The 27,104-nt window shown below is 37.2% G+C and overlaps 1 protein-coding gene across 3 annotated transcripts in view; it reads right to left on the bottom strand.

The window, feature by feature from the left end:
* GBE1 (1,4-alpha-glucan branching enzyme 1) overlaps window positions 1–27,104 on the bottom strand; it is a 178,417-nt gene that overhangs the window by 81,842 nt on the left and 69,471 nt on the right. For 2 of the 3 annotated variants that reach the window (XM_084506374.1, XM_084506373.1), the window contains exons 4-7: window positions 25,014–25,139; window positions 23,494–23,629; window positions 21,027–21,117; window positions 20,344–20,553 (exon numbers count right to left, since the gene is read on the bottom strand). In XM_084506374.1, coding sequence (XP_084362500.1) covers window positions 20,344–20,553; window positions 21,027–21,117; window positions 23,494–23,629; window positions 25,014–25,139 — 563 coding nt within the window. The remainder of the gene's footprint in view (window positions 1–20,343; window positions 20,554–21,026; window positions 21,118–23,493; window positions 23,630–25,013; window positions 25,140–27,104) is intronic. The other variant, XM_084506375.1, reaches the window with a different exon arrangement.

The following is a 27,104-nucleotide window of genomic DNA, read 5'->3' on the forward strand; positions in this document are numbered from 1 at the left end:
TCAGACAATGCCTGTTCTGGATGCATTAGTCCATTTATGGACCTCCATAAATGTAGTGGTATGCAGCAAGATGACACTTTCATTCACAATGTTGTAAAAGATAGAGTAGCAATATGCAATTAGACTTGATACACATCCGATAATTAGGGAAAATTACTTAGAAATCAGCACATCTTCATTCAAGTACAAGCCATAGTTCTGAAGTCCCCAACAAAATAACACTAAGTTCTTTTCCTCTAAAATTTCTACTTCATCTGTTGGCACGAAGAAGTGCTATACAGTAAGGTCCTTCAGGAGCTATCGGCACAGATGCTCTCTCAAAGTAGCCAATATGCAGCCACATAATGCTCTCAGACATCTGAAATTACATTTGAATTCATACCTGGATCAGAATATCTTCTCTTCTGCTAAACAAGGGAAGAACAGAACCTACATTGACTCCAGAGCTTAGAAAGCCTATCTGTCATAGGAACATGAGGGCATGGGGGGCAGTCTGTTCATTCTGTTCTTGAGAATAAGAGTAAAGGAAGAAAAAGAATTTCAACCATGTAGTGCTGGATGACAGATTTGTGGACACCTTCCATAACAAGCAGAAAGTTTTTGAAATACATTAAAAATGCCTTTCAAGAATCAAACTTCCTTTAAACCTTAAGAAGGGGGCTAATCCACACTCCACATTTTCTGAATATACTCTAAGTGCTCCTAAAAATAAATTTTAAACAGATGCCAACTCCAAAGTAGATTTTTGAGAAATGAGTTTTATGCTGTAAAGAAAAAGAAAAGTTCAAGTATGCTACAGATCAGGTCCATATCATTACATCTGAAGTGCTGACAGCATATAAAACAGCACCTGATTTATTTTCTCTAAAATCCATCAGAAAATAGAGGAAAGCACTTTTCAGATGTTATCTTGTATTTGGGTTGTCATTTCAATGAGCTCCTTCTCCCTTTCTACCCTCTTCCACTCAGACCTACCATGTGCTGAAAAAGCCCACTGTATTCTTCACTGAGGTCTACTATATGGGCAGATTAATTCAAGTCCATTACTGACTCCTTACCATATTCAGTCTTATTTTGAATAGGTATGTATGCTCAGTAAGTGCACAGAAGATGTATAGCTGGAGATTCTGATACTTTACCTTAGTTTTGAAGTTAAATTAGCGTGGCTGAACATGTACTAGGCAAACAGAAAGACTAACGTTTTGTCTAAATAAAGTTAGAGATGGAGGGTAACCACTTTTTCCCTACAGCTTCTCCCAAAGTCGCTATTACTGACCCTGGAGGCACACTGCTGTGCATCCTCATCAGTTAGTTTGTCTCAAGCACTAGTGAACATGAGGAAGCGAACTTCACTTTAAGTACTGAACACTGGTCATCTGTGCATCTAGTTCTGGATCAGAAGTTCTATACTTTATGTATAAATGCTACCTATGTGTGGTAACAAGGACACATGTACACACCAAAGGCACCAAGAGTAAGTTACATATACCCATCAAAAAGCTTTACTCACAAACAGGAATTTTTTTTTGGCAAGTACCAGATCTGGGTTCACCCCAGAAAAAGGCAAAGGCGAGATTCTGATACATGGATCAGGAAGCAAGTTTTGTTCCCCTGACCCCTGAATTTCCCAATTTTCAGGTGTTCAAAGATTTTTGAAAGATCCATGATTTTAATTAAGCAGGTTAATTCCTCAATAACTATCTTTGTTGTATTTTGCCAATTAAACACATTTATGAATATATCTACATGACTTTACTGAAACATATTTGCACAAAGATTTTCTTCACTACAAGGATATATAGGTCACATATAGATTTACTGTATCAAGTAAGCAGCAGTGTCCTACACTTAAATTTTTCAGCCTAGTGCTATCTATGCCTGATAAGAGCACACCAAATAATATCAAAAACAACATCCAGTTATTTGCCATAAAAATTGGAGCAATAACCCAAGTATTACTCAGTAAAGGTCATGCCCTGCAAAATGTGAATATAAGAAGAGCCTTAGAGGCAAAGCAGGTATGTACTTATTCTAATGAAATGTAATATTCTTAATGCTTTTTTTGCTCAGAGAGCTTCCTTAAGTAAATATATATAAATACAGAAGACAATTACCTGTAGTTTTAACAGAGCCTCCAGAACACACACGTTTTAAAATAAATGTCTCTAAAAACAAATAATACAAACCCCTTTAAAATGCTGATAAAGAGTACATGAATTTCAGCTAGTTTGGGTAATGTTAGCACTTCTACCACATGTATTATACAAGTTATACACTTAAAAATGTGAATATTTAAAATATATTGTCTCCCAAAGTGGGTTTCCCAGCAAACATTAAATTTGCTTACTCACATAATGAATCCTGCAGATTAATGAACCAAACCTGTTGTTCTGCAGCATACAACAGCACTACCAAACATGAGATTCAGGACTTCCATAACTGAACTGAGATCTTGAACTTTGCAAAGCCGTTTACCCTCCCACACTGGGTTCACTTTCAAATTAAGTCTGCATGCAAGTGAAGAAACAGCCAAACTATGATATATCAAATGACTGAAGCTCTTAAATAGAACATTATACTGAATGTTCCCAATAAAAGAGCACCTGAGACATAAGAAGGGGATAGGTGAATAATCAAACTTCAAGGGATATTTAACTGCTTTGTAGTGAGGTGTTTTTCCCCCTGAAATACTATGCTATTATACATATGTAGAAAAACAGAAAATTTTCCTTGACTTTTCGTTATTTCCTACATAAGAAACCAAAATTACACCCTCCTTGATTCATTCTATTAGCAGTTATAAAATATTAAATACTTGGTAACCTATTAACATTTTTAAGCTCTACTTTCTCAAAATGATCTTATTAAAAACTGAAGAGTGTTTTCTGTAAACATAATTTCCTTTATCACTTTAAAATACCTTTTCCCAGAATGAGACACAAATTACTTCAAAGACTGAATAAGTGTTCAAAGCCTTTCCTTTTCTGTTTTCTTCTAGATCAATTGATCCCAGTCTTTTGTGTGAAGAACCCAACCGTGCCTCCTCAATCACACAGCGTAGCCACAGCTGAGACATACTACTGAAACCTCTACCCAAGTCGAGGCAGGATTTTCAAGCTCATTCCCTCACTCATACAGGCAGAAAACAGTGTTGCAGGAAACAAAGCACTACCCTTTCTCTTCACTGGTGGTAAACATGGAAGTATCAGAATACCAGCTTAAAAATAAATGCACAAAAAAGTGTTTAAAGTCCTGCTGTTATGTCTGTATCTTCCAGGTGAAAATGCAGACTATTTTCATTTGAATTCAAGTGGAAACTTTGTTTTCTCTAATGCTAATGAATAGCAACAGAAATCTAGAAGCAAAGAAATGAAGTTGTTCACTCTGGTCTTATAAAAGAAATTTAAGGCATCTCTTAATTACTACTGTACTCCATCATAGAATGGCTCAGGTTGGAAGGGACCTTAAAGACCATCCAGTTCCAACTACCCTACCATGGACAGGGATGCCACCCACAAGATCAGGTGGCCCAAGGCTTCACCCAATCTGATCTTGAACACCTACCTCCAGGGATGAAGCATCTACAACTTCTCTGGGCAACCTGTTCCAGTGCCTCACCACGCTCAGAGTAAAGAATTTCCTCCTAATTTTTTCCTTATTTTTATTTTATTTTTTTCTAAAACAGAACATTTTGAAAACTCCAAGAAAAACATTATAAAAGTTGAAATAAGTAGACAAGAACTCTGCCCTCAACTTTGAGAGAATCCCAACATTGAACAAACGTATAAATCAAGTACCCAGTTTTCCAAAATTAAGACCTTTGCAAAATTAAGACCATCCATCCAATCATATTCTGTGTGCAGACGACAGTGAATCTTTGTTTCTACAGAAAGACTCAAGTTCATGTATTCCAGGAACACACCAACAAAACCTTATACATTTACCATTCCACATCCATATGCTATTATTGTTTGGTGTTTTTAAGTAGGTAACTACCTTGAAAATCCAAAAATAAAAATATTTATCTTTTATTAAGCTTTTTTTTTAATATAAGTTAACATTGCAACAACTTCATAAGGAATAATTATTTTTACATACAGAATTCTGAAAATGGGGTGATCTTTCCATTTTACCATCCTAGGACTTCCACCTGGCAGAAAGACTGAGTATGTACACATACTTCAGTCTAAAGGAGACTCTTGTTCACCCTTTATACTGGCATCACCTAATGTAACGCACAGTTTAGATTACATCCTTTCTCAATTCCAGACTGTTATGCTCAGCATAAACAATTGCTCTGGATGCACTCCAAAATTCTCTTTTCATCATCACTCAGCTGTATGACAAACTTCATCATGAAGGGCAGAAGAGTTTATACAGCAAATGGTTTCCTTAAAGAGATTTCTACTGGAAGGCTCAGATGGTCTGAAGATTGTCTTACATCATCCTCACTACAGAACTCTAGAAGTGAATGCAGAGGTAAGCAGCCATCTGGTAAAACTAAGTGATGTATGCATCAGTTCCTATTATTTTTCAGTGAACACAAAATGCAAAGCTGTTGCATTTGCACTAAACAGAAAACAGTACAGACAATCTCAAACACAGGGTTCATATTAGATAGGAATCCGTTTTTAAGCACACTGAAGTATTCCTTTATTTTGCCACACTTTTTAAAGCTATATTCCTCAGGAAGACAATTAAAGAAATTTTCTTAAACAGCGCCCATGGACTTAAGAGCTTGGAAATTTTGCTGTGTGCTTCACAAATACTTTCCCATGTAAGAAAACTGAAGAACGAGTGCATATTCAAAGGCACTCAATTAGTATTTCAGTTTCTTAATACACACTGCTGTTTAAGCTATATACTTCCTGGAAATTAACACAAAAACAGTATGCAAATTTAGAATAAGTTATTACAGTAGCAATTATTTGAACTGTCTTGTAGCAAAAATAGCTACCATGTACTTTTTATATTGATTCACAGTTGTGCTTTGTTTTCTGTGATTCTATTCAAAAAAATTAACTATCAATTTAGAAAGATTGTGAAATGTTTCAAAAGCCACCAAATTTCTAAGTTTCACCAACAAACATATGAGAAAGATACTGTGTATTTAGCTGATTTCAATTAATCCACTGAAATTAGTTTTAAACTGTGACACTGGAAACCTCAGAAAGTGTCTCAAAAGTACTCAGGGTTACAATTAATGTTCTTACAGCAGCTATAGATGATTAAAAGCAGATGCTACTGCCTACAGCTTATTTGGAAGTCTGTTAAAAAACAACAACAACAAAAAAAAAACAACACTCCTCCACATCCCCAAAATTTTCAACTACTGTCGTTACATTTCCAAGCAACACAGAAACACAGAAGTAGAAACTCTCAAAAGCAAAGCAACAGTATCTTGTGATAGTTTTAATAAATATTAACCTATGCTGCTCAAATGTCTGAATAATATAGTAGAACTTGAACACTGATCTACTAGTACAATTAACACACTGGAAATATGTATTTATTTTTAACAGTAAAGTTTTCCATTAAATTCCTTGATTTTCAACTACAAAAAGAAAGTAACTGTTCCTGCTAGACTTATCTTCATCTTCTATTTCATACCATACATCATTGCAGCTATGTATTACTGATCCTGGCTTAAGAGATAGCAGAATGATAGCAATTTTTGATTAAAATGTAAGTTCAGACTAGAAATTTCATAGCCTTGTGAAAACAAGTTCTGTTGTCTAAGCCAGGATAGAATACAAAGAAAACTAGAGCTAAGATTCTCAGAAATATTTTAGAAGTAAGTTTACCCTAGCCCATATTGACAGTTCAGCTCTACAGGCAAATGAGTTGCTCCCATCTTCCACTTAAAGACGTTCTTTCTCATCTTTTTTTTTTTTTCTTTTTAATCAAATTGAGAGGATAATGGTGCTGCCTTATTAGCAACTGTAGATGTGACCTGCAAGTAGACAATTAATTTGTTTATTTGGTTTATAATATTTCATACTGTATTCTGTAGGTTACTAGCTTCTTTAACCAATGTTGGAAGTAGGCATTAGCAAGAGCAACCAACTTGTTGCTTTTAGCTATCTGCTTCCTGATAAACTTTCCATTTCCTTCTCACTTAACACAGTGAGAAAATAACTACCTTGGAATTTCTTATAACATAGTCAAAGTAGATTTTCATTTTTTCCAATGCCCATACCCAAGGTGTTGGCAAAGGAATCCTGCAAGCATTGATAACTTCGTTTTTAGTCTTCAGCAACTGCCTTTTGCTTCCTCTCAAAAATGCATTCATTTTGTAAACAGCCTTTGGGGTTGAGCATCAATTCCAGTCATAAGACCTCAACTACTAGTAAAACTTCAATTTAAATATTTATTTTTCATTTTACAGAAAAAGCAATATATAATTTCAGAGCTCAGGAAAATTAAAAAACTAAAAATCTTGAGTAATAAACATCAAACACTCAAAGTAAAAAGCGGGAGGGAAGACGAAAGAAAGTTTAAATCTTTTGGATTTTTTTTTTCCATTTCTCCAGCCTTCAGCTGTTTCTATTTACTTAGATTCACTTTTTTTTTTTTTTTTTTTTTTTTAAACATGGAAAGCATCTAGGAATCTAATGTCAATAGCTGATTTTCAACAACAAAAGGAGTATCACCTATCCTTGTTCTCCTTAACATCAAATATGTTTGGCATATGTTTTAAAGTTGCTATTTCCTTCTTTTAAATACCGACTTCAAGGACTCATTTTTGAACTTCTAAGCTTAATCCATTTTAATCTCAAATTTTAAAAAAAACACAAGCATATGTAGGTTTCCTTTGCATGAACAACTCTGGTTACCTTATTATGATTATTAATGATCCTGACTATTTACTATCATGACTAATTTGGTTTTGAAAAAGTGAAATAAAAACTTCAGTCTTTTCTTTCCTTTTTTTTTTTTTTTTTTTTTTTTACCCCTCCTCTGGGGAAGAAAAGAAGGGGAGGAAAGGGAAGTGGAAATTCAGTACTGCTATCACTTTTTTCTGCAAAAGCGGGGCTTCACCCTACATTCACCCTATTATGAAGTGCTAAATTTCTACACTTTTTTTTTTTTACATAAATCCTTCCTGCCAAGAACGGATAATCTAATGTGTTTGTTTAATTAGGAAAATGAGAAGTCATTACTTTCTTTACTTCTTTTAAAAGCAAAGAGAATAGGCAAGATAAGGATAGAGTACTCTTCTTTCCTGTGAAGCCCTTTGATATATTCACTCACTTAAATGGCCTCAGTACAGTCACTAAATAAAACATTATACATACAGAAAAACCACCTATTTTACTAAGTAAGTCTCCAGAGAACTTCAATATGAGCTCTTTTTTTTGACCATATTGATAAATTTCCAACAGAACAAAATTACTTGAGCTCATAGCAATGACTTATTATACAGATGCGCTTTTTCAATCTTGTGTTTGTTTATATGTGTCTATCCTTTAACTAGATTTGATAGGACTATTTGCACAATAATTAGACTGAAGAGATCAAGGGGAGTACGGTTAACAGATTATTATTTGCACATTTCACTCACTCCCAACTAAACTCATTCTGTCAATCATAGTAAAATAAACTTTTGTGGTATGTACTACCTAAAGTAATAATGGTAATCTATGTGGTGAATAACTTATTTTGTTTCAAAATAACATTATATCAATTTTCAACCAATTAGCAGGGACTACAACACAGATATGTAGATATATTGAGTAAATAGCCTTCTTAAAGGAGAGATGATACAGGGAACCAGGAAAAACAGATGTTTGATTGCAATTCACATTGCAAACTATAAAAAACATCATAAAGCTACCATTTTACAAGGAACCATCAAAAACAAATACAAGGAAAAAAATTAGCCAAGCAAATTTAGCATCAAATGCTTTTTGACAAGTATTAAACTCTCTTTGCCGAACCAGGTTTAGAACAGTTCTCCCTGTTTTTTCAGGGGACAAAATTTTTATAGAACACTTCCCTTATTCATTGAGGCTCACTTTACATGAAACGCTATTTCAGCTCTTCAGGCCTGTCATGTAACCATATGGGCCAGAACAGAACCTAGAAGAAAAATCAGCGAACGCTACTCTCAGTTCATCTGTTACTACTCTAAGATCAGTGTGGAACCAATGAGTACTTTCTATACTTTTATTACAATTTCACTAATAGTTTTCTGAGCTTTGAGATGAGTTATCTGAATGACTAATGAAAGTAATTTTGGCACATAAATAACCATAGAGAGATCATTCTTATAAAGAATACTGCATGTCTCCCTAAATTTTAGGGGAGAACCACCAACGTAGTGCTATCTGAAACCAAATCTCATGCAACGGCTACAGCTAATTTGGAAGAACAAACAGCTACCACTTGAAGTACCATACTAGCTGCTCGTTTGGATGCTCTGACCTCCACCTTCAGTTTCTATCAACTTTTAGGAACAGGTACCTAGTCTTTATGTAAATCCATGAAACAGCATTCCTCAAGAAAAACAACATTCATTTTAAGACTAAAAGTAATATAAGAGATTGACATGATTATTTGCAGGTCACTTCTGATCTTTAGCAATATCAATTGTCACGGCACCACTGAGTACTGCAGTGCCGGACATGCTGAAACTCCAGTACGAACTGGAATCAAAGGCAGCCAAGTGGTATGCCACAACTGGTATCACTAATGCACTTTTCTCCATCCCTCTATCAGCAGTGTGCAGGCCACAGTTTGCTTTCACTTGGAGGGGAGTCCAATATACTTGGAATTGGCTGCCCCAGGGGTGGAAACACAGCCCTACCATTTGCCATGGACTGAGCCAGTCTGTGCTGGAGCAGGGGAAAGTTCCTGAACACCTGCAGTACATCGATGACATTATTGTGTGGGGTGACACAGCAGAGGAAGTTTTTGAGAAAGGGAAGAAAATAGTCCAAATCCTTCTGAAGGCCGGTCTTGCCATAAAACAAAATAAAGTCAAGGGACCTGCATGAGAGATCCAGTTTTTAGGAATAAAATGGCAAGATGGACGTCATCAAATCCCAATGGATGTGATCAACAAAATAACAGCTATGTCTCCACCAACTAGCAAAAAAGAAACACAAACTTTCCTAGGTGTTGTGGGGTTTTGGAGAATGCACATCCCAAATTACAGTCTGATTGTAAACCCGCTCTACCAAGTAACCCGTAAGAAGAATGAGTTTGAATGGGGCCCTGAACAACGACAAGCCTTTGAACAAATTAAGCAGGAAATAGTTCATGCAGTGGCCCTTGGGCCAGTTCAAACAGGATCAGATGTAAAGAATGTGCTCTACACTGCAGCCGGGGAGAACGGTCCCACCTGGAGCCTCTGGCAGAAAGAACCTGGGGAAACTCAAGGTAGACCCCTGGGCTTTTGGAGTTGGGGATACAGAGGATCTGAAGCCTGCTACACTCCAACTGAAAAGGAGATATTGGCAGCATATGAAGGAGTTCGATCTGCTTTGGAGGTGGTTGGTACTGAAGCACAGCTCCTCCTGGCACCCCGATTACCGGTACTAGGCTGGATGTTCAAAGGAAGGGTCCCCTCTACACATCATGCAACTGATGCTACATGGAGCAAGTGGGTTGCACTGATTACTCAGCGGGCTCGAATAGGAAACCCCAGTCGCCCAGGAATCTTGGAAGTGATTATGGACTGGCCAGAAGGCAAATACTTTGGGATATCATTAGAGGAGGAGGTGGGTCGTGCTGAAGAAGCCCCACTGCACAACCAGTTACCAGAGAATGAGAAGAAATATGCCCTGTTCACTGATGGGTCCTGTCGTATTGTGGGAAAGCATTAGAGATAGAAGGCTGCTGTATGGAGTCCTACACGACAAGTTGCAGAAGCTGCTGAGGGAGAAAGTGAATCGAGTCAGTTTGCAGAAGTGAAGGCCATTCAGCTGGCTTTAGATATTGCTGAACGAGAAAAGTGGCCAGTTCTCTATCTCTACACTGATTCATGGATGGTAGCAAATGCCCTATGGGAGTGGTTACAGCAATGGAAGCAAAACAACTGGCAGCGCAGGGGCAAACCCATCTGGGCTGCTGCTTTGTGGCAAGATATTGCTGCTCGGGTAGAGAACCTGGCTGTAAAGGTACGCCACGTAGATGCTCATGTGCCCAAGAATCGGGCTACTGAAGAACATCAAAACAACCAACAGGTGGATCAGGCTGCTAAGATTGAAGTAGCTCAGGTGGACCTGGATTGGCAACATAAAGGTGAATTATTTATAGCCCGATGGGCCCATGACACCTCAGGCCATCAAGGTAGAGATGCAACATACAGACGGGCTCGTGATCGAGGGGTGGACCTGACCATGGATGCCATAGCACAGGTTATTCATGACTGTGAAACATGTGCTGCAATCAAGCAAGCCAAACGGTCAAAGCCTCTTTGGTATGGAGGACGATGGCTGAAATATAAATATGGAGAGGCCTGGCAGATTGATTACATCACACTCCCTCAAACTCGCAATGGCAAGCGCCACGTACTTACAATGGTGGAAGAAACCACCGGATGGCTGGAAACATATCCTGTGCCTCATGCCACTGCCCAAAACACTATCCTGGGCCTTGAAAAGCAAGTCCTATGGCGACACGGCACCACAGAAAGAATAGGGTCAGACAATGGGACTCACTTCCGAAACAACCTTATAGACACTTGGGCCAAAGAGCATGGTATTGAGTGGGTGTATCACATCCCCTATCATGCACCAGCCTCCGGGAAAGTTGAACGATACAATGGACTGTTAAAGACTACATTGAAAGCAATGGGCGCTGGGACATTCAAAAATTGGGATACGCATTTGGCAAAGGCCACCTGGTTAGTCAATACTGGGGGATCTGCCAACCGAGCTGGACCTGCCCAATTAAACCTGTTACATACTGTAGATGGGGACAAAGTCCCTGTAGTGCATGTAAGAAATATGCTGGGTAAAACAGTCTGGGCTACTCCTGCCTCAGGAAAAGGCAAACCCATTCGTGGAGTTGCTTTTGCTCAGGGACCTGGATGCACTTGGTGGGTGATGCAAAAGAACGGAGAGGTCCGGTGTGTACCTCAAGGGGATTTAATACTGGGTGAGAATAGCCCATGAGTTGAATTGTATCATGTTAATTATTATATAATACTGTATGTCATCACTACCATGATTACTATATACCCTAGATGAAAGTAGCGATTAATTAGAATGTATGGGAAAAAATGTTACCAGAGCATGACATAAATGGTATGGAATAAGGGGTGGATGGATGTCCTGGTTTCAGTTAGAACAGAATTAATTTTCTTCCTAGTAGCTGGTAGAATGCTGTGTTTTGGCTTAGGATGAGAAGAGTGCTGATAACACATCAATGTTTTAATTGTTGCAGAGCAGTGCTTATACTAAGCCAAGGATGTCTCAGCTTCTTGCTCTGTCCTGCCAATGGGCAGGCTGGGGGTGCAGCAAGAGCTGGAAGGGGACAGACCCAGGACAGGTGACCCAAACTAGCCAAAGGGGTATTCCATACCATCTGATGTCATGCTAAACAATATATAGGGGTGGCTAGCCAGGGGAGGGGGGCCGGACTGCTTGGGGTTAGGCTGGGCATTGGTCAGTGGGTGGTGAGCAATTGCATTGTTTGTTTTGTACACATTATTAGTAGTAGTACTATTATCATCATTATTGCTATTATTATTTTTATGTCTTAATAAACTGTCTTTATGTGAACTCACAGGCTTCGTTTTCCTATTTCTCTCCCCCATCCCAAAGAGGGAGGGGGAAGTGTGAGTGAACGGCTGTGTGGTGTTTAGCTGCCAACCGGGTTAAACCACAACATGGCCATAAATACACAATTGATTTTTGGAAAAGGTTTACCTTACATATAAAACTGCCAGTTTTCTACTTTCTAGATATGGTTCTTAATCATTTTATTCCATTATTATCCGTTTTGTCTCTCTTCCATGAGCTTTCAAAAACTGGATTTCAATTATCTGTATATTACACAATACATACATTGAGGTCAGAAAAAAATGGCAATTGCCTTAATGATCCTACTCTCCTTCCCTGCCATGAGAGGTAGCATGCCTTATCTTCCTTTAATGTGTAACTTCTTTGCATGCATCCCTATTTGGACCCCTCTTCATTTGTGGCATTTTCCTTATATACTCTCTAATCTCAAATCTATATAAACATCACCTTTTCACCACCCAGCAAAAGCTCCTATTCACAACAGTTACAGTGCACCTATTGAACTGCTCACATAACATGCTGCAGCAATAACATAAGAATGCTGTGAAAGCTGACAATTTCAGTGCGGATTACTAAAAGCAAGATCATTATGACATTTAGACTGATGAGGAATGATTCTCTACAATGTCTTGAATTGATCTAATTTTAGACTAGATGATGATATTACTGAAATACCATAATTAAATTCAGGTAAGAGTAATTGTGCTATTCAAGATAAGAATGAATTCAACTGGCTACCAGTGGTGACCTGAATATTTTAAGATAGACCATCTGACAGTTTAGAACCATTGGCTGCAATTTTTCAGTCTTTGCTTTATGGTAATAAATCAATATATTGATATATAACTCTTCTTGTGCAGCTGCATTACAGAGACTTCATGTAGAGCTATGGTTGCTGCATTGCATGTTATTTTGGGAAACTGGATACTTTAAAGAAATTTACACATTCACACACTATTTTCTAAGTTGCAGAGCATCTCTGTATTAAAACTCTCCTACTCTGTCGTATCGGTACAGTACAGTGAAACAATTGTACTTCTAATATTTAATAATATTTCTAGTATTTTATTACTTTTGTCGATGTTCCCACTACTCATTTCCTTCAAGGAAGGCAATCTATTAATGAATGCTGCAACTCCAATTATGTAATTTAAAGTGCCTTCTTGCTGACATTTACAATTATAACTAAAAGGAGTGGAAAACAAGGTAACATAAATGATTTTCACAAGCACGTTAAAGGTATAGAAGTTTTTGTAAAGTACTTTGGTGCCTTTATAGTCACCTTCATAAAGTTCAGTCTATCAGAAATAGAGTGCTAAGGACACATGCAGGCAGTTTTTGTTTTGCCAGCCAAATCCAATTCCAATGCTAATGTATACTATTGGGATCTGTAAATACATGGCTTTCCTGTACTTAGTGAAGGTAGAGTAGTAGAAAACAAATTAAAGTCAACATAGCTGAAGGTTTTTACATCATGAAACAACTTACATTTCTGTTCCTATGGTAATTACCTTAGAATCAGTGTACACACACAAAAAAAAATCAATCATTAAATGACTAAGAATCTGGCTCATTGACAACTGTTTCTGTATTAATTTTAATCTAGTTGGAATTATGATCAAAATATGTCCCCAAGGAATACACATTTGTGATAAACATGACCTGCCACTGGATGTCATTGCTACTGCATAAATGCAGCTATATCTGACTACATCCTCAAAAGTTGAGGAAGAGAATCATTCATTGGCTACACATACACTTTGGAGAATCCACTCTTTTGTATATGATACATCAAATCTCTTCTAATTTTCCCCTACATCTTTCCTTCTCCCCTCCCAACGAGCATGGGATCACTTGTGTCCTACAACCAGTATGGATTAAGCTTCTAAGGAAACATCTTAGTTGACAGAAAGTAGTAAAAGTGTCTTTAGAATAGAGCTATTCAAGGTAAGAAACACAGTTACAGACAAAGGATAATTGAAATAAAGATTGTTATTAGCTCAAGGGTCCAAAGAGGAAAAACAGTGAAAGGCACGGAACTGTAAAAGCAAAAAAGCAGGGAGTCTGGAGAGGATAACCCAAAAAGACTCCTCAGGTATCTTACGGAAGCTAGGAGTGTACTAGTAATCTTTAAACCCTATAGTTAACACACAAAAAGGACACAGTAGTAGGTTGCAGTTGAGCATAACCTCTTTTCACTTGTTAAGACACACATGAATAGTGACCCTGAGATGGACAGTAAGAACACCAGATTATCTGCGTTCCTTAACTCATTCTGATGTGCCAAGTTTCCTCAAGTGCATTAGGCAAGGAACCATAATCTTTAATACAGTAATATCCCTTAAAGCATTAGCGTTCTTCCAGAAAATCAACTCTTGTAAGCCATAGTGATGCTCCCACATAAGTCAACATATTTTAACTCCCACAGAAATCTGATATGTAGAAGAGCTCAACACTGAATTGTCGTCTACTTATGCCTGGAAGATTTCTCTGAACATTTAAGTTAAGAAAATTATTACTAACCAAACATTAATATCTGAAGGAACATTTGCCAAGTCATTCCACCTAATAACAACAACTCTGGTGACTAAAGATTGGGGCAGTTGGGAGCAAGAACAAAGTAAAATGGTCTTAGGTAAAGAACAGCTGTTTAAGCAAAAATTAAATACCGACCTTAACAGAGGTTGTGGAAAAGGTTAGAAGGTCAACATGCCTTTAAGATCCTCAAGTGCAGTAAATTACTACTGAGACCAGTGGACATCTTTTCCCGTGAAATACTGTGCAGAGCTATACTAGATTTAAGCACGAGATGGCAGAAAGATCCACTCTCAGCATCCAAGCAGAAGCATGATGCAAGGGAGCATCCAATATACCTGCATGAGGCTGGAACACAGGACACAGATCCTCCAGGTGACCCACACCATTCTGGAGATGCAGCTAGAGGACATGCACTCTAAAACAGAGCTAAATGTGTACTTGGGCAGCTGAATCACTCTCCAGGCAGCTATTCAACTTCTGCTGCACTGACAGCCGTTTAAAAGCTGTTTCTGAACTACAGTAGTATATAACCCACTTTAAGAGAAACTGTGGGGGAAGGAAAAAAAAAAAAAAAAACAAAAAAAAACACCTAAAAACCAACAACCTGAACAACTTGAACTATAGTCTGCAGAATTCAGGAGCTGCTCTGTGAACAGCTCAGACGACTGAGCTGGAGAAGACAACTGGTTCGCCAGCAGGCGACCAGAATGTCATCTGCTGCCATGATATAAATTGCTGTGACTTGTGGGACACAGACTATATACTCTGAACCCTACCTATAGCATTTCAAAGCACATTTGAACATCACTTGATACCTACTATATAAAATTGAAGAAAATGAGATTTCTTGCATTACATGGCTTAGTTAAGCAAATTTCAGTTCCTCTACAACATTACAAGCCTTTATTCCCAAACTGGAGTAGTATTGCCAACAAATACAAGCTAGACAGAAGTTGTAGGTGGACAGGCCAAAGCATTCCCCACTAGCTATGATTTGGTGCCTGCAAAGAAGAACTGAAGCACAAGTACATAAAATTTCATCCAAAAATTTGCTCTTAAAAACAGAGCCTCAAAAAAAGCCTTACGAGAGATTCTTGGGATGTCTGCTGGCCCCAGAACCTTGTAACTTGCTGATTAAATTGCTATGTTCAAGGAAGCAGCACTTACTAATTAAGAACAGGATTAAATCTAAACTCCAACTTTTGTGCCAACTTCTTCCCCTAGATTGAACAACAACTTAAAATTTTGGCTAAATATTCAGATGTCACAGAATTAATAAGAAAAAAAAATTAGAGCATCACACTATTTTTACCAAGTTTTATCATTTTCCTAGATATCTGTGTAAGATGAGCATTTATCTGGATACTTACTGTCCCTTAGAATTAGCTTAAGAAAGAGTAGAAGCTAACAAAACCTAATGAGAGAAGAAAACAGTCTAAAAAAATGAAAATAATTCTCTCAGATCTTAACAAGCCAAGGAAGGGCAGCATCTTTTACAAGGAGAATGAAAGCAAATGGCAAACATCTTTGCTAGGTAATATCTTGTTCTTAATTCTTTTTAAATTGTTTTACCTGTTTTGTATTTTAGACACATTTGCTATATGCAGATGAATTGATGAATGAATTTAAATCAAAACACAATCAGCTACTCTGGTTGTGATCCCACCTGGTCTACAGGGTCTATAGTGACACTTCTAATGAACTTGGCAGCTGGATAATGTTCAAATATGATTTGAGTAGGGAAGAAGTGAAACACTTAGCTTGTGTTATGTTAATTAAAAGCAGAATCCTTACTTAATATGCGTTTTGAGTGAGCTGTATCAAACAGGATCATAGAAGAAACAAGGTACTTAATTTACCACAGAATGAACTACACTGTGCCAAGTAAACTACAGGTCCAGAGCTTGTAGTGTCTCTTACCTTACAGCATTATCCTTTCCTGAATTCAGGGAGAGGAAAATCACATTTTAATATGAATCAGGACAAAGGATATAAAAAGCAATAATATTTTTCAAAACAGAAACTTAAAAGAAACCCCAATCCCCACTCACAGTTTGTGAGTTTGGGTTTTGGTTTGCTTTGGTTTAAGGGATACAAGAGTGGAAGAACAAGAGGGAATGGAAAGATAGATTAACAAAATTAACATGACTGAGGAAAAAACTGCCCAGCTCCAGATACTAGAAAAACTGGGGAAAAAATATCAAAATTATGAAAGTGGAGGTTTATTTTGGATTTTTTTTTTTTAAAGAAAAAATCAACAATACTTGTTTTCAAGAAAAGTTAAGCAGAAAATATTATTTTACCAATCCAGTTATTTTACTTCCAAGTTCTCTTTTCACTGAAATTGAGGTTTTATTTTCACATCATACCACCTTGAAAAGGATAATTTTTAAGTTGTTTACAATTTACCAAAGTTCACTGTTTATGCAACACTTATATAAACATGGATTAAAAATACATTCTGCTTCTCATTACATGTTGTCACAAAGATTGCAATAAAAAACATGACATGCTTTTATCTTCTTATATTACACTGTGGTACTAGAGATGCAACATCTAGGTTGAATAGTTTTACTTTTAATAGCTTTGTTGTTATTGTTTGTTTTGCCTTTTTTTTTTTTTTTTGCATGGATATAGATCTTTGCCACCTTCTGTTATGGTAAGCATTCACGTTCATGTTCCTAGACAATAGAATAATCATGCAAAGTATGTAAACCAGTGTTCTTTAAGTCTGGGCATTCAAAGAAAATATTAACAGACTAAACTGATAAAGCCATTGTTTCTTAATTTTCTTCATGGCAGATAATTAGTTTCTCTCAACTCCATTGTAAATTGAGCATTCTTTGCATTTGATGTCTAAGGACCTGTAGATTTAACAGGTTTTCCCCACTACAGAAGAAAAGTGATACTATTCTGTATACTATTCAATAGACTGTGTTTGGTGTTATTTATTTTAGAATCATTTAGAACCATATAGGCTGGAAAAGACCTCTAAGATCATCAAGTCCAACTATTAACCTAGCACTGACAAGTCTACCACTAAGCCACATACTTAAGAACCACATCCATGCATCTTTTGAATACCTTCAGGGATGGTGACTTAATTACTTCCCTGGGCAACGTGTTCCAATGCCTCACAACCCTTCCAGTAAAGAAATTCTTTCTAATATCCAACCCAAACCTCCCCTGGCACAACTCGAGGCCTTTTCATCTTGTCCTATCATGTTGGTTGAAAGAAGAGACCAACCCCCACCCAGCTACAACCTCCTTAGAGGTAGCTGTAGAGAGCAATAAGGTCTCTGAACCTCCGTTTCTCCAGGCTAAACAACCCCAGTTCCCTCAGCTGTTCCTCATAAGATTTGTTCTCTAGACCTTTCACCATCTTAGCTGCCCTTCTTTTGACACACTCCAGCACCTCAATGTACTTCTTTTAGTGAGGGGCCCAAACTGAACACATTATTCGAGGTACAGCCTCACCAGAGACAAGTACAGGGGGACAACCACTTCCCTAGTCCTACTGGATATACTATTTCTAATAAAAGCTAGTGTTGAAAAAAAACTGAGTCTACCTACTCCCCTCTTTCTGCTGACAGCTGCTCATTTAACATTTTTCTGGAATCTCTGAGCACGAAGAAACAATTGTTACACCTCCAGTGTTTCAGATAAAAGGACTAAAGAAAACCTTTAAGGCTAAAACCAGTTTACTACATAGCATCCTATGCTTAAAGGTGAAGAAGGGACTTCCCTAAAACTTTAAAACAGGAAAACTGAATTTGATGCATTTCACTAGAGGACAGGGGATAGAGAAAGAATGACATACAAGATGTTCAATAGGAAATACACTCAGAAGCTCTAGTCTACTGGTTTCTCATCTAGTCTGTCTCCCTTATGGCTCTTGCAGTCTGATGTCTACTCCAATCACATAATATAAGGAGTAATTATGCAGCAGTGCTCCTCCTCAACAAATATATGTATCATTAACTAAACATACCTGTGTAGGAAGTTCTTTTGCTCTGAATAGATGCTTAATATTGCCTAGTTCTACCTAAAAACTGTTTTCTATTTTGTTCATTTACATATCTTCCCAAACACTCAATAACATCACCACTTGCTTCACCAATAAGAACAACCAGCCTCTGCTTGGAATACAAAAAAGGTCCGTAACTGCATTCAATTAATTTCCTCACTGGATAAGTTTGTATCACCACACACTTGTTTGTTTATCCATAAGTACAAAATGTAATAAAATGTAAAGTATTATTGTATTATATTAAAGCTTTAGGGTTATCCAAAATGGAGTTTACTTGCACATGGATTCAAAGATTAATAGGAAGCAACCCAAAAAGGAAACGGTTATGTTTGGACAAACTACAATGCATATGTTGCAATAATTAAAAGCACAATTCAAGAAGGCCGTCTGAATTCATTGTAAAATTATCCTAAATAAAAAAGGAAATTAATAACAGCTCATCCTATTAAGTAGTACAGTGCAGAAGTCACATATTACACTGGTCACTCAGTTTAATTGAAATTGTGAGTTACTGTGCAAGAGCTTCCATTAAAAAGTTGACCTATGCTATGTAACATTACTTCTGCAAGAGTGACCTTCTTAAACACTTACAGTCCCCATTAGTTATGAAACTGTCAGCCAAGAGCATAGCCTATGAGTACAATATAAAAAGAGTGTTTTTTTTTTTTTGGCAACTACCAGAACCTACAGAATTCTGATCCAAGGTTTAAGGACATCTGCAACATAACAATATCTAGTTAATGGCAATTCAAGGAAAGCAAGGAAGAGAAAACAGGAAAAAAAACACAACTGTAAATTGAACTTGCAAGCACACATACCCTAATAAGAAACAGATTAACAATAGAGCAGAACTCTTAAATTGCTGACTGATGAGCCACTGAAGGAACTACTCAAGCATAACCTTGAAGAGGTTAAACCACAATTTTGTGATTGATAAAATAAGAAAACCAAATTATCATGCATCTCAAGAGGATGCAAAGAAAGCAAATTTATTATGGAATAAGAGGTCTGTTGAACTATATAAAATGTATTGAGAAGTGTTTTAAGGAGATTGTGGGATTGCATCAAACTTATTGCGGGATGTTTAGGGGAAGAATCAAAGCCAAGTAAAGGCTAAAATCAAGGTGGTTCAGGGAAGAAGTTGAAAAAAAAAATGGAGACAAAAGCTAGCTACTTGTCATCCCCCCTACCTCCACCTATCACTATGTAAAACAACTAAATATTCAGCATACAAGTTCCCACCCAGTACCTCAATGGTACACAAACTAGATGCTAATAGTCACCTAGCATTAATGTGTTGGCACACAGTACATTTATACTAGCAAATTAAGTGTGCCTGGACTAGGTCTCTAGACCTGAGACATACTGCTCAGAACAGACTCTACATGTAATTTCTTTAGACTCCAAACCAAGATGCCTGCAAGCAATCTGCCTACTCTACTGAAAATGACCTCTGCTCTGTATTAACTGTTGATCCATCTCTGTAAAGTTTTGGAATAGAGCTACTTGGCCTGGGCCAAAACCTTTAATGCATTTCAACAGTCCGACAGTTTGACAATAGATTTACAGAGATTACAAGTTTTATTCAGTTTTTCTTATTCTTATATTTTATACATATATATTCTACTTAAATATGCTTTTATAATTAAATATATAGTATATATATGCAGAATTATTCAGTATATACTTATAGACAGGTAGTCATTTCTCTATATATTAACAAATAATTGAATATATTTAAAATATATAAAATTACTACATATAATTGTTTGCATATTAAAAATATATACCTGCAAAATGTTGTTCACATATAGTCATAGATAACAGATTAACAACAAAAATTGAATGCATTTTATCTTAGTTTTTAAATATTTATCAAAATAAGTGAATTTAACTCAGCATATTGTAACTGTTAAGCAATCCAAATGACTTTTTTTTCCGGTTTGGCAAGTAGTGCAGCTTTAATGTAACTTGTAAGAGGTAATTATCATTTAAACACTTGAAATGGCATTGCATACTTACTTTGAATAATCGAAGAGCCTGCTGTCCCAGAGCTGATGAGTTCCTTTAGGACCGGAATGGAAGAAACAAGAATCTGTACCATCAAATTTGTTGAGACCATCTTCGGAGTTTTTTGATGCATGGCTGTGCACAACATCCAGCAGAACAGTGATACCCATTGAGTGAGCAACATCAATCATTTCCTTCAGATCATCTGGAGTTCCGTAACGGCTATCAGCATGAAAAAGCAATGTGTTGTAAGGGGGGCAATCTGAACTTAAGCCAAAAATACTTACCATTACTAACAGTAAAAACACAAATGTCACCAGTTCATCACCTAGTTTCCAATCGTATATAGTGTTTTTGTTTCTCACCCTCTGAAGTAGTAATTATTGATTAAAACCGACAGTTATTTTTTTATTTTTTTTAATTATAAAATACATTTGTGCATGCAGCTGAAGCTGGATTAGCTGGAATATACCGTGACAGCTAAAGTTATAGCTTTGGTTTGTATGATATACAAAGTGATTCACAGAACAGGTGATCACTGCCAAATTGATTTCAGACTTAAGAGGAAGCTATAAGCAAATACTTAAGCCTGTACTTTCCATTAAACTACTACTTGCAAATAAACGCAGGCACAGATTTCAACAGGTGGGGAGTAAGGTAAAGTACAAAAGAGATGCTGAAGTACTTATACCTACCTTGATGCTGCAAAGAAGCTTGTGACCTGGTAACCAAAACTGGCATAGTATGCATGTTCCATAATAGCCATCAGCTGAACACAGTTATAGCCTATAGAAACATAAGACAAAAAACAAACACACCCCTAGTGTTAAAGATAATTTAAAAAAGGATTTGACTCCTGTAACTTACTAATTCCTTCTCTTATTTTGTTTGGTTTAACTGTAACGCATAATCAGCACCTAACTAGAGATTCAGTTTCTCTCAAGAGGTAGTTCTACTTAATAGTTTACACTTGCATTACTTTCCATTAAAAATGGAAAGTTCTATCTTTAAGTGATCTATGTATCACTAGAACTGAGAGATGAAATGCATCTAAAAATGAGTGTTATGCAAATATTATCTTAACTTGACTTCAGAATACAAATATAATCTTAATTTGACTATGCGCATCTGTTCACTTTTGATACTTGCAGCATTGATCATGGGGTGGGAGGAATGCACTATACCTTATCCCTCGTAATAGTCTTAGTCTTACCACTCACAAAAAGTTTAATGATTATATGCCCCCTCTATAATAATCTTTCAAAAGAAAGATGAGACAGAAGTAATGCACTTTTGTTCTGAGTTTACCAAAGAACCAAGACAATACAGGAGTGTAGCAGTCAGTGTCCCTTGTATTACTCAAAGTGTTTCAGTGAAGTATTAAGGGAGAGAATCTAAAGGGGAAAATAACATACTAACAATGGAACTACTTACTATACTTTTGAACCAAGATATCTTTAGTGCCAGCAAATAAGCGCTGCAGCTAGCTAGCCATTAAGGATGGTCAGCAAAAGATAACTTTTAAGTTTAACCTACAGTCTGTTGAGACACCCACAACCGCATCACTTCTCTTTATTAGTTTAACCAAAATCTTCACTTCATTCTATAGTGTAAGACAGATACTTCTGTTATTGGCTTTGTTTTCAACTTTCACACCCATAAACAAGTTATCAGTAGATGGCATGAGCTCGGCAGTTTGTCAGACGCATCGATTTTATAATTCAAGCTCACTGTATTTATTTACAGCATTTCTGAAAATAATTGCACTGAATCTCATTTTTACTATTTTGCAATTTTAATGCATATATTTCTACAAGTTATTAATATCTCAGCTTTTTTGAAATACTGATGTCTTTAAGCTCAGGTAACAAGATATTTCAAAATTGAATCAAATATCCCTTAAAAACTTTTCCTAAAAAAGAAATACAATTCCCACAGACTTTGCTCACTTAAAATAAGAGCAACAGCCATCATGTTCTGCATTTAGTATTTAGTATTCCTTTTATTTAGTGGTATATCAGCCTTTTAATGACATTTCTCCTCCCCAAAGAACAACCTGTATGTAAAGCAGAAAGATGCCATAGTTCTGGTAAACCTATTAACCTCCTGGAAAGAAGAAAATATCTTGACAGCAATGAAAGAAACATACATGTAGATATTTAATGGATAATCCAAATGTATTTTGTGAGGGCCTCTATATGTGCATACTCACTCATCCCTACCTACAAAGTCAACTTTATTGAGAGGTAAAAAAACATGCTTCGTGCAACACTGACACAACAAGTAACCCTACAAGAAAGACATATAGTTTCTACAGGCACTCTGATAAGTAAAAATCAAACAACCAATCAAACAGCCACCATGCATGGAGATATCAGCTATGCATGTCAACCTTTGACATTTCAGTGCAATAAAACATATTTCATCACAGGAAATAAAAGTTAACAAGTTCTAATATTGTCCATTACATAAACAGTGAGAAGACAACTCAAGAATTTAAAAATAAAAATGAGAAAAATCACTAGACAGATTGAGATGAACAGTTTGCTATGCTTCTTGATTTAATCATGCCAGCCACTTCATGTATGCCCTCCAATATACTAGAAGTTCTTTTCTAAGAGAGGATTTCTCATGTTTAAAGTTAACATGTTCTGACACTTCAAAGCAACTGTTAAGCAATAGAAAAAAAATGATTAGCACACTTTTTCTGTCAAACAAAAGGACAATCCTTTCTATCCACATATATTTTGTTGTCTTCTCTAAAAAGCAAGATGTAGATTAGTAAACCAATTAAGAACACTGTATTTTCCCAAAGACTATCACACAACAGATCTGTTTTCAAGTGGAAAGCAAGCCATGCTGAAAGCAAATTGCCCTCCAATTTTTATCTAGGCCTTTAGAACCACATTTTACTTTAAAATCTGTTGATTAGATTTTGTTTCATATTTTACTTCAGTCTGCATTTATTTTCCACAGATTTCACTTTATTTTTGCTGCCTAAAGAATCTATTTTTGCATTTTCATTTGAAAATGCAAAGAAAAAAAACCAATAAAACAAAACACACAACAACACAACTAATAGACACTTGATAATTACATTTTCTAATAAGAGCACAGGCACATTAAAAAAAGATCTCTGCAAGTATCTGTGTTATTACTTACCAAGATCCTTTATTCTAGGTAGTACGTTGAATGTGAAGTTTTTATAAGAAGCTATTTTCCCTTCTGGGGAAGCAATTCCCACATGAGATTCATAGATTCTTAGGCTTTTCAATCTCTCAGGGGAACGATACTTACGCTATAAAGAAAAAAAAGCAGTTGTCATTAGGATTCAACAGGATACAACTTAGTTATTTTTCAAAACAAAATTCTTTCAAGAAGAAACTAAGAAAAGCTAATTCTCAAAACACATTTCCCTCCCCCCGCCCCAAGATTTTTATTCCTCCCTCTCCCAATTTAAAAAAAAAAAATATTTTTTTTTTCTATTTGTCATTTCAATATTTAAGTGAGATTGACAAGTTAAAACAAAATCAGTTAAAACAAACACATATATATGTCAACAGTAAGCAAGTTATAGGAGACAGTATGAAGAACATAAAGTTCTGGTTAAGGTTTGTTACCTGTATTTTACTTTCACTGGGCACCTCCGTACTTGTAAAACAAATCGAATCCTTTTATCTGTTATAACTCAGTAAGGGCTTGCTGCACCCTAAATGTTCTTGCCTCCTCTGGGTCATAAAAACTGCTGCATTTCTAGTTCTTTCTCAATTACTCTTCCTATAGAGGATCTAGTAGTCACAGAGCATTACAGAAGCAGGGTAGGTCACTTAATTCATACGGACTATACATCTAAATATATAAATATGTAACTTATATATAAATATGTAAGTTACTGTAGATTATGCAATGTTTGCTTTTTTTGTTTTGTTTTTAAAGAGATTTTACATACGAGTTACCCTGGCAAGCAGATACTTCATCATTTGAGGTGGGTGCTAAAACCCAACTCAAAAGTCAGCAATATCTCACAAAGAATGCCCTGCATATTGTTATTTGGGGGGGGGGGGGGGGGGTGAACTATAATAACATGCCAGTCTGAAGTTCTGAATGTTTTCCTAGGGTATTCCTCACATACCACATAAGGTGTTGTCAATCCTGCCCATCACTTGCAACACTGCATGAAAAGATGGATTTAAAATCTGTAAGCGGATTTTCCTGATACAAAAAAAACATAATTATACCAGAGCACAAACACTTTACTTTTAATGACTATTTCTTACTTCATACAGTGTTGACTTCTTACTGGAGCTGAACTTTGTACTTGTAGGTAATTAGTTCTAAACCCGGGTCCCTCTGCTGGATCAGGGAAGGACCATGACCACCTAGCCTTGGAATACCCATTGAATTTGTCCAGTATGTGGAAAAGTAATACCATTTTAATAGATTGATTTTATTTATTTTTTTAATGTATATGTTCAATGGAAGACTGGAAAAGTAGCTCAAACATCCATCATTAATTTGTTTCTGACAGTCTTGACCATAAACCCTTCATTTCTCAGGTGGTTATTCTAACTAGTATATTAACTCTCTTTTTGTGCAAAGCCTATTTTTTTTCCAAATAAGAATACAAAGAGGTTGGGATACACATTTTCATACACCTTTTGAAAACAGCATTTAAGCCTTACTATATATGATTGTGGTGGATTCCAGTGTACCCAATCGTAATTCACTTTATCTTGATCACGGACTACATATCTTGCCCAAGGTGAAATACGATAGAGGAGTTCGCCATTTTGAGCACGAATCACCACCTATAAAACAACCATAATGTACCAATGCAGTCAAATATAATTCGTGCAACATCCACTATGTAAACCATAGAAGAGAATGAAATAGTATGCTACACAGAAGTTTAAATTAAAGAACACACAAATACATCATGCTAGTTAAGACAAAAAAGAATAACCCTATTCACAGGCAAGATTTGTAAAGGAATAACAAACCAGGCATGTCAGAAATGATGTTCACAAGCACAAGCTAAAAGGTGAGGATAAGCTCACCTTTATAATATATGTAAACTATACATATGATATATGTAAGCATATAAGACATATGTAAGCTTCACATAAATAATGGGAAAAAGAGCCTTCCCTTACCAATAGGTTCCCTGACTTCCTCTGTCATCACTGTTACACCAACATATTCTTATAAATTTAAAAAGACATGCAGTATAACCAAGATGAGAACCTTGATTTGTTTACTTGGCTAACAATCTAGTAAAGCAATTTTAGAATCATAGAATCATAGAATATCCTGAGTTGGAAGGGACCCTTAAGGATCATCAAGTCCAACTCTTGACACCGCACAGGTCTACCCAAAAGTTCATACCATGTGACTAAGTGCACAGTCCAATCTCTTCTTAAATTCAGACAGGCTCGGTGCAGTGACCACTTCCCTGGGGAGCCTGTTCCAGTGTGCAACCACCCTCTCTGTGAAGAACCCCCTCCTGATGTCAAGCCTAAATTTCCCCTGCCTCAGCTTAACCCCATTCCCGCGGGTCCTGTCACTGGTGTTAATGGAGAAAAGGTCTCCTGCCTCTTGACAACCCCTTACGAGGAAGTTGTAGACTGTGATGAGGTCTCCCCTCAGCCTCCTCTTCTCCAGGCTGAACAGGCCCAGTGACCTCAGCCGTTCTTCGTACGTCTTCCCCTCCAGGCCTTTCACCATCTTCGTAGCCCTCCTCTGGACACTCTCCAACAGTTTCATGTCCTTTTTATACTGTGGTGCCCAGAACTGCACACAGTACTCGAGGTGAGGCCGCACCAGTGCACAGTAGAGCGGGACAATCACCTCCCTTGACCTACTAGCGATGCCGTGCTTGATGCACCCCAGGACACGATTGGCCCTCCTGGCTGCCAGGGCACACTGCTGGCTCATATTCAACTTGCTGTCTACCACGACCCCCAGATCCCTCTCTTCTAGGCTGCTCTCCAGCGTCTCATCGCCCAGTCTGTACGTGCAGCCAGGGTTTCCCCGTCCCAGGTGCAGGACCCGGCACTTGCTCTTATTGAACTTCATGCGGTTGGTGATTGCCCAGCTCTCCAACCTATCCAGATCCCTCTGCAAGGCCTTTCCACCCTCATTTGAGTCCACAACTCCTCCAAGTTTGGTGTCATCAGCAAACTTGCTCAAAATACCTTCTATTCCTACATCCAGATCGTTTATAAAAATATTGAAAAGTACCGGCCCTAAAATGGAGCCTTGAGGGACCCCACTGGTGACTGCCCGCCAGCCTGACACAGCCCCATTTACCATAACCCTTTGGGCCCTGCCCGTTAGCCAATTGCTCACCCATCGTATGATGTTTTTATTTAGCTGTATGGTGGACATTTTGTCCAGTAGGATCCTATGGGAAACTGTGTCAAAAGCCTTGCTGAAGTCCAAAAAAATCACATCAGCTGGTTTCCCTTGGTCCACCATACGGGTGATCTTATCATAAAAGGAAATCAGGTTCGTTAGGCAGGACCTACCCTTCACAAATCCATGCTGGCTGGGACCAATGACTGCTTTGTCCCCCAGGTGCGCCTCAATAAGTTCGAGAACCATCTTCTCCATGATTTTACCAGGCACTGACGTGAGACTGACAGGCCTGTAATTGCTAGGGTCTTCTTTCTGACCCTTCTTGAAAATCGGCACAACATTTGCCAGCTTCCAGTCTACCGGGACCTCTCCAAATTCCCAGGATCGTTGAAAAATAATTGAGAGAGGTTCCACGA

Source organism: Aythya ferina, assembly GCF_964211825.1.
Source record: "Aythya ferina genome assembly, chromosome: 1".
Taxonomy (NCBI): Eukaryota; Metazoa; Chordata; class Aves; order Anseriformes; family Anatidae; genus Aythya; species Aythya ferina.